This window comes from Barbus barbus, assembly GCF_936440315.1.
Source record: "Barbus barbus genome assembly, chromosome: 28".
Classification (NCBI taxonomy): Eukaryota; Metazoa; Chordata; class Actinopteri; order Cypriniformes; family Cyprinidae; genus Barbus; species Barbus barbus.
In genome coordinates, this window is record NC_136756.1 from 8,513,284 (window position 1) to 8,522,706 (window position 9,423).

General features: G+C 34.5%; 1 protein-coding gene across 1 annotated transcript; it reads left to right on the forward strand.

Annotated features, from left to right (window-relative positions):
- The first annotated feature begins 1,517 nt into the window (after positions 1 to 1,517).
- On the forward strand, positions 1,518 to 8,228 carry tgoln2 (trans-golgi network protein 2). The gene is made up of 4 exons (XM_079383476.1): positions 1,518 to 1,796; positions 2,334 to 3,214; positions 3,352 to 3,435; positions 6,621 to 8,228. Exons 1-4 carry the CDS (start codon positions 1,748 to 1,750, stop codon positions 6,621 to 6,623), a joined length of 1,017 nt encoding a protein of 338 aa, XP_079239602.1. The 5' UTR covers positions 1,518 to 1,747; the 3' UTR covers positions 6,624 to 8,228.
- Positions 8,229 to 9,423: the final 1,195 nt, after the last annotated feature.

Consider the following 9,423-nt stretch of genomic DNA (forward strand, 5'->3'; position numbering starts at 1 on the left):
ATAATTATTAAATAGTTATTTTGCTAGAATTAATAATATCATCATTTAAACACTTTTATTTTATCATTTTATTTATTAAATCATTTTAACTGACATTTTGTTAATTTAGCATGCAGTTATAAATGAATGTTAAATGTAAAACTGATATTGAATGTGATGTATTTGATATTGATATTTAAATGATATTGAATCTAATGAATGAATTCTGTATAAAAAATAATGTAGAAATATAAAAAAATAAAATGAAAAAAATAAAATGAAAAACAGGAAGAAAAATGAAACAAAAGAAAATAAAAGCAATGGCCTGTGTTTGTTAGCCACTATATTAATTTTGGTCACACTTTATATTAAGTGGCATTAACTATTACGTACTTACATCAAAAAATAAGTACAATGTACTTATTGTGTTCATATTGTATTGCAAAACACTTTTGCTGATATTGAGGTGGGATATGGGTAAGGTTAGGGACAGGTTTGGTGGTAAGGGTAGGTGTAAGGGATGGGTCAACAGTGTAATTATAAATGTAATTACAGAAATTAATTACAGATGTCATTACATAAAGGTATTATTAACAATATAAGTACAATGTAAGAACTTGTATGTACACAATAAGCGCATTGTCTCAAATGATTAATTTAAATGTAAGTGCATAGAAGATAAGGCCACCTAATATAAAGTGGGACCTTAATTTCCCTGATCTGCTGACACATATCATTTCACATCTTTTTTATACTGGTGGACGCATTCAGTGACATGTCACACGTTACGGATGGGGGTGTTGACATCCTGAAAGAGAGCACTCCCAGTAGAGGACTAAAGTATGGTGAGAGAGGCCTCTAGTGGGAGATGAGCAGGACATTAGGTTCATGAGATGGAATTAAACTGAATTTGCCACATCCCAAATAATGTTTAGGAATCTGGAATAAAAAGTAAGATTTAGAAGTCTTCACCGACTTCCATAGCATGGGGGAAAAACACTATGGAAGTCAATGAGGACCAGAAACTGTTTACCAACATTCTTCAAAATATCATATTTTGTTTTCAGCAGAAGACAGAAACTCATACAAGTTTGGAAAAACTTCAGGGTGAGTAAATGGTGACAAAATGTACATTTTTAAGTGATTAAGCATATTTAATCTATACTATATAGAATAGCTTTTTTCTCATCTAATTTGGGATGTTCAGTAATTAGGCCGTCCAAAAAAGGCCGTATTTTACTTTATAAAATACACTTCTGTATTATTGTGTTCTCTAGAAGAAGGCTAATGTAGTTCAGAGGGAAGAAGTAAAAAATGGTTGTAATTTAAATGGTTTTGATGGTTCTGGAGACCAACATAACACTTCTAGAGAAAAAATATATATATGTGACAACTAGCCCCAGTCTCCCTAGTATAAATAAATTAAATTCGAGCTTCCTAGGACATTAATATTTTTTCCACTATGGCCCATATAAAACAATACTCCAATAAATATAACGTAACTTAAATGCTCTAATATGCAGCAGGTATTTGGATTTATTATTATTTAATTGTACAACTGAATCAGGTTTGCTATTTATTCAGTCCAAGTGTCATGAATAAAATCGCGCTTAAAAGGCATTCTCAGTCTCAACTAGATGTGTAACTGCAGTCTAGTCCGCAGTTTCTATCTTACCGTGAGGCTTTTGTGTGTAAACACGGAAGTCGTTCGTTGAACCGGATTCGCGTCGGTTTTGCTGCTCGTGTCACTGTATCACTGTCTGAAGCCATGTTGCGCTTAACTACGCTGTGTATCGTTGTCCTCTGCTTGTATCAAGGTGAGTTAGTGTATTAGTAATATTAATGTGATGTTTGTGGGATTGGGAGATAATATAGATTGAATATTATATTATAGATCTCGTGGCGTGTTTACCTCTAAATCCTTGTCCTGGTGCGCACTGCATTTGGAAATAAAAAAGAAAATCTCTGCTATCAGGCTATTCTACACGTCTAATTATTCGCCTAAAGTACGACATTGATTTTGTAATGCGTGACAGTTTTTTGGGACAGAGGTGGTAAAGCGTGGATCAACCACATTCCTGCGTATATAGGATGTTAGGTCGCCATTGTTTACATCTGTGTGCGTGTGCCTTATTTACTGTATTCTCTCAGTAAATCAGTAAAAAATGTCCAGACAGGTGAAAAATTAAAGCAAAACCAAAAGAACAGCGTTGTTTCAGCATGGAACATCTCTACTGGAGAAATAGGACATGCTTCTTTCAAAATATATTCTTTTATTTGGGGTTTGATGATACAATGAGCTTAAACTGTGTGTTTGCCCAAAATTTTATTGTAATTTTTGTTTCTTCTTCCAGTTTGCTCCCAACCATTGCGAAGGAGCGCTCCAGAAGAACCTCCTAAACCGGCCACAGATGAGGTTTCACAGAATACAATAGATAAACCAAAAGATAATGACGGGAACACATCAGAGAATAAGGATCCAGCAAACACCCCAAAGGAAGGACAGAGTGATTCAGTGAAGGGTGAAAAGGAAAAAGAAAACCCTCAAACTTCTGAAGATGACGCAAAAGATGAAAACAACCAAACCCCTCCTGATCCTAAAGCAGAAAATAACCCCCCCACACCGGAAACTGAAGAAGATAAAGGAAAAGGTGAAGACAAGCCACCTACACTTGCCACAAATAAAATAAACGATCAACAAAGCCACAATGAAGCTGTTAAAAGTAGTGAAGAAGCACCAAAAGAAAAAAAAGATGATGAGGCTAAAGAGATCGTGACCACAGCTGAACAAAATAAAGATGATGAAGGAAAAGACTTGAAGAAACCTGATGATAAACCAAAAGAGGATGAAAAAGGTCAAGAGGAGCATAAAGATGTTGGAGGTGAAAAAGTTGACAAGAAGCCGACCCCAGCTGACCAAAATGAAGAGCCTGAAGACGATAACAACCTTGAAACTTCTGATGAGGATGGAGATGAAACAGATGGCAAAAGTGAAGAGAAGACACCTGAGATCCCTACAGATGAAAACGAACAAAATGGTGATTCAGAAAATGACCTAGATGAAGGTGCAGGTACTTCAAATGAACAGGATCCATTGAACAGCAAAAATAAGGACAGTGACACGAAAACTTATCCACAAGAGGAGAATACGGAGAACAGCCACTTCTTTGCCTATCTGGTCTGTGCTGTTATACTGGTGGCTGTGCTGTATATCGCCAGTCACAACAAACGCAAGGTTAGTGCAACAGACCGTTTGTGCATGCACCTTGTTCCATCCTAGAGACTTTGTGTGATCTTAGGTTTTTACTGCTGTATTTTAAAGATGTCAAATGGCAATTAAATGACAGTCATTTCTTTCGCCTTCGCCTGCAGATCATTGCCTTCGTCGTTGAGGGCCGAAGATCAAGAGGCACACGGAGACCCAAGACATCAGATTACCACAAACTCGACCAGAATGTAAGTAGCGTTACGCACACAGAGCGCGTTAAGACTCCTATCTATTTAAAAATATTTGAAAAATACATAAACGCACATAAAAAAATCATGGTAACACTTTATTTTAAGGTGTTCGTAATACAGAGTAATTACCTAATTAAGTACTTAGTAGTAGCCGTTGTACTTACATGAAACAAAATGTACTTATCATGTAACTAAGTTATGGCACAGCCTGGACTTACAGTTTGTAATTATGTAGATGTAATAGGCAGCTACTGTTACACAGCTAAAAAACACTATAATTTAGAAGCAATAAGCTGTTTTCTGTCCTGTTTTTGACCCCCCTCATCAGAACGCTCTGTTTAAATAGGCGTGGCGGGTTATAGACTCAGAAGTAAACGCCCACTGCTGTGATTGGCTAATAGTTGTGTATGTTTGACAGCAGAAACGCATAAATAACTCAATACATATCAAAAGATCTGTAATAACAGGCAAAGCAATTAGTGATTATGTAATTAAAAACGGTTACTCACACTTGTCGCAATATAGTTGGCACAGCATTATCTTTTAGTTTCAATCTTTTTGAAAATCGAATTGTGCCCTGTTTGTAAACAAATATGCTGTAAAATGAAGTGAACAAAGGACAAAGTTCTGGAGCTTCATTAAATATAAATTTCGTCAAGTGAAATTTATTGTGTGGTTTCTGCGTAAACCTGCATTTGTCACTATCAAAAACGTTTTGAGTTCTGAAGCTTCTGAAAATATTTTTATAGCACAACAATCTCTGTCAAAATATAAAGGGAGTTTTGATTTCTCAGTTCATGACCCCTGTAATAAAGCTTTTATATATTTAACAAAACCACGTTTTAGTTTTATAAAAACTTAGGTCAGCTAAATCAGTCATGTTGTTTGACCAAAATGCATGGAAAGAAAAATAAAATAAAAAACATAAAACAGGAAATGATATCAGAGAGAGGAGCTGTGTAGACCCTCATTTGACTTTTTAAGACAAGACAAAGTTAGTTCAGAAGGTAAAATGTCACTAGGTGTGAAAACTCTCCAAAACCTTTATTATATTTGTAAAAAGACTGATTTTTTTATGAACTTATTCTTGCATATATTTAAAGTGTTCAAGGAAAATGTCATTATGATTATTTTTCACTTTTTACTTGGATACACCACATAAATTTTTCTAAAATTCCACATTCTCTAAAAATGTCAAGTTCCTTATTTTATAAAAGGTTTTCAAAATAATGTGATGTGGATATGTTTTAAGCTACTACAGTCGTGGTCAGAAATATTGGCACCCTTGGTAAATATGTTCAAAGAAGGCTGTGAAAATTAATCTGCATTGTTAATCCTTTTGATCTTTTATTTTAAAAATTAACAAAAATCTAACCTTTCATTGGATAATAAGAATTTAAAATGGAAGGAAATATCATTATGAAATAAATGTTTTTCTCTAATACACATTGGTCACAATTAACGGCACCCTTTTATTCAATACTTGTTGAAACCTCTATTTGCCAGTTTAACAGCTCAGAGTTTTCTCCTATAATGCCTGATGAGGTTAGAGAACACCTGACAAGAGATCAGAGACCATTCCTTCATCCAGAATCACTCCAGACCCTTCAGATTCACAGCTCCATGCTGGTGCTTCTTCTCTTCAGTTCACCTCACTCATTTTCTACAGGGTTCAGGTCAGAGGACTGGAATGGCCAGAGCAGAAGCTTGGTTTGGTGCCCAGTGACCCATTTTTGTGTTGTTTTTAAGGTTTGTGTTTAGATTATTGTCCGGTTGAAACATCCAAACATGGCCCATTATAAGATTTCTAACAGAGTCAGTCACTTTTTGATTTTTTATCTGTTGGTATTTGATAGAATCCATGATGCCATGTGTCTAAACAAGATGTCCAGGACCTCCAGCAGAAATATAGGCCCACAACATTAAAAGTACAGTGGTATATTTCATTGTACACATGGGGTACTTTTTTATCCCTGTGTTCACCAAACCCATCTTGAGTGTTTGCTGCTAAAAAGCTAATTTTTTTAGTTTCATCTGACCATAGAAGCCAGTCATTTGAAGTTCCAGTCGTGTCTGATAACTGAATATGCTGGAGATTGTTTCTGGATGAGCTAGGATGTGGTGACGTAGGTGCTGTTTGACAATCTTTTTAAAGGTTTTCTGACCCTGAAGCTCAACTTTTCTCTAAGATTCTCCAGCTGTGATCCTTGGAGAGTCTTTGGCCACTCAAACTCTCCTCCTCATCGTGCATTAGGATGATGTAGACACACATCCTCTTCCAGGCAGTTTCGTAACATTTTATGTTGTTTGGAAATTCTTAATTATTGCCCTGATGGTGGAAATGGGAGTTTTCACTGCTCTAGCTCTTTTCTTAAAGCCACTTCACTAATTTGTGAAGCTCAATTATCTTTTGCTGCACATCAGAAATATATTCTTTGGTTTTTCTCATTATGATGGAAGATTAAGGTGCCAATAATTGTGTCCAACGTGTATTTGAGAAAAACATTTTCAATTGTTTTAGTTCTGTGGAAGGTTTTTTTTATATATATAAATAAAAGATTAAAAGGATTAATAATGCAGGTTTATTTTCAGAGCCTTCTTTGATCATATTTACCAAGGGTGCCAATAATTCTGACCAAGACTTTATACACTGTATATATATATATATATATATATATATATATATATACAATGTATTTGTCTTTATCAGTTATACTCTTATTTGTCATTAACACAAATGTAAGTTTAACTCAGCTATGGCAACTAAATAAAAAGCTCCTTTATAGTTAAATGTAACCTAATTAGGAACTCTGATTTTGCCACTTTTTCATCATCAGCCAAACGGTTCCATTCCGAAATCTAACTAGCTGTTCCTTATCTTTCTTAGAACTGTTCAGCCTGACGGTGGAAAAGCAGCAAATTCCCACTACGGTAAAAACTGTTACATAATTTAATGTAATAAAGTGGCAACAGATGTTTTCTTTTATAAGTTGGTTTTATTTGATTAACATTAATGTTAATGTTATTCAAATAAAACCATCTATTAAAGAAAACATCTGTTGCCACCTTATTACATTAAATTATGTAACAGTTTTTACGGTAGTGGAAATTTAGATTTTAGACCAATCAATTCTCTTACATTTATTGAAATTGTATTGTGTGTTCTGTATTCTGTTTTCCAGTGAGAAAACCCCGTCAGATGAGTCAGCGGTGGATGAATCGAAATATTTTAACTGTGATTTTGAAACTTGAAGTATCCATAATGAGGCGTATATCACTACTCAGCAACATTGCACGGCAACTGTCACTAACTCGTCCAATATGTTATTAATAATGACAAATTCTCAACCATCCATAGCATGTCAGGTATATTGAAAACAATGTCTCTTGTAGTTCTAAAACTTCTAGGATGATCTTCAGTCAGGTTTAGATTGTTACGAACACACCGGTACAAATTGTTAAATGTTGATTCTGTGGCCTCTCGTTATATTTAATTTCCGAGCCATTGTTGGTAGCGTTGCGTGGTTGTCTTTGTTTTTCTTTTTCTCAATTTATTGCTGGGTGAAATGTGTAATACAGAAGGAACCAATATATATATTTTTGAAAGTATATGTTGGCTGCTTTTTCATGAATATGAATGATGTTTTATGGGAGATTGGGAACGAATGAGTTTTGAAATGTTGTGAGGGCTGCTGTACCACTTCTTGAAGCTGATTGCACACATTTATGGAACAGGTTAATTCTTTCTACAGGTGTGGATTATAAAAGGAGTGGCAAGCTTTTGTTCTTATGTGACAGATGTTCAGAACACCATGAAAGCAACTTAACTGCTCTATGAATGCTAAATTAACTTTGAAAGGCTCAACAAAAAGGATTTTATTTGCTGGCCCAGTCAGACCAGTAGTTCAGATTCATACTTGCCCTTTTCACCGGCCCAACAACAAAAATAATTTAATTCGTCAGAAAGAAATGTTTTTACCCAAAAATATTATAATTTATTAGGGTTTAAAGCAATAAAAGCCAGAAATGAATTGCAAATTTAATTGCACACAGTGTGCTCGCCATCTATGCTGTGAGGTGTTTGAGTCTGGTTAGTCTGTTTTTATTGTATTTGAATTGATCAGTCAGTGGTTCGGTTGTGGTTTTCTAAATGGACTGTGTTTGGACACCTTGAGGAAAAAAACACTATAGCCCTGTTTCTGACAAGTTGCACTTTTCATTCTTCTTAAAGCTTTGACTCAAGTGACTTTAATGTTGAAAGAAGCCATCCAGTTCTGCAGTCAGTCCACTGCATGTTTAGCTGATGAAGAAACCAACCACCTTTGTTGTTTGCAGCAGTCAATGATGCATTTGAAAGAAAATAGTTTTTGGTGTATAGTAGGATTATAATTACCCACGCTTGATTTATGAAGCAGGATTTCTGTGCTAAATCTATATAATGCCCAAGAGTGAGAAACAAACAGATATATATTCATACTCCCCTTGATCCTAAAAGTGTGAAATATTGTGGATGTTTTATTTGGTGCGATTTAAAACACAGTGTCCCTACTGTGGTCCTCGCTGTATTCTCTGTTAAGCCTGTGATTGAGGATTTGACATTTAACCAGTGGCTTTGCACATCAGTTTTCTTGAAATTCTGGGCACTATTTTGAAATATTGCGTGGGTAAAAATATATGAAGGGGGTTTAACTTACTGTGGTCAATCTTTTATCACTATTGAAACTTTTTCACAAGTGATATTCTTTCTATGCTGAAAAGAAATGGAATAAAGATTTGATTTCTTTCTCTGACTGGTCTCTTCTTGTCACCTGGGTTATTATTGTAAACTATAAGACTGAAAAACTAAACTAAAAACTTCAATAAACACAACGTTGAATTAAAAAATATTTTTAATTTCAGGTAATAAGTACTAAAATAAAGCTAAATAAACCTTAATTTTATTTCAAATTAAATAGACGGCATATAAATAACTAATATATAAACTACCAGTCTAAAGTAAAAGAGAACTGGCAGAGAGCGAGAGAGCAAAGACACACTGGTGCAGTCCCATGTAGTGCTTTGTGTGTTGCAATTAGAATTTTAAAATCAATCATTAAAAGCACAGATGTGTTCCTGTGGAGTAAGCACACGAGCAGCAGGATTTTGAGATTTAACTGGAAGGCCAGAAAAATCATTCAAAATCTTACTGTTTAAAAACTTTTGACTGGTAGTGTGTGTGTATATGTATATATATATATATATATATATATTATAAACTAAAAATGACAAAAGCACACAAAATTACTCAAACTTAAAGTTTGAATGAATACACGAAATATGAAATTAAATAAAATTCAAATTATTAACAAAAGCTATGACACTAAAATAGCATTGACCTGAATGTAAACATTAAAATAATAATAAAAAACCCTAAAGTGTAAAATATGTACTAGTTTAATAATAATTAACTGCATTCTGTCATTTGATCAAAACGGATCTGATCATTAAAAAACAGCAACACAAGCGTATAATCACTCAGTCATAGAATAGAAGGTAATATTTACTACAGCCTGAGAAAAGTCCTCCATAAAATGTCTATATTTTGCATATTTTCCCATTTAATATATTAATTGTAACATAGTATCAATAATAAATTAATTCTATTGTTTTAACAACAACAACAACCCCATAAATTCTATTACTAATAGTAACAACATAGAAATGATTTCTTTAAGAATGCTTCCTGGGTTCCTGGCAGTAAGTAAACAGGAAAAGGTGATTAGTTACATATTAACTGACACACCTTGAATCTGATCGATCGTGGAAACCTTTCTCATACCCTGAGCCCCAATGTGCATACCATCCCACCCTATCTGTCCTAAATAGCACTGAAAATGACTAATATCACAGAATTTAGGATGGATAGTAGCTATTCACACAGTGGAAGCACAGCAGCGAGACCAAACTGATCTGAGAGCGGCTCCGTACCTGCTGCTTGCTTGCGTC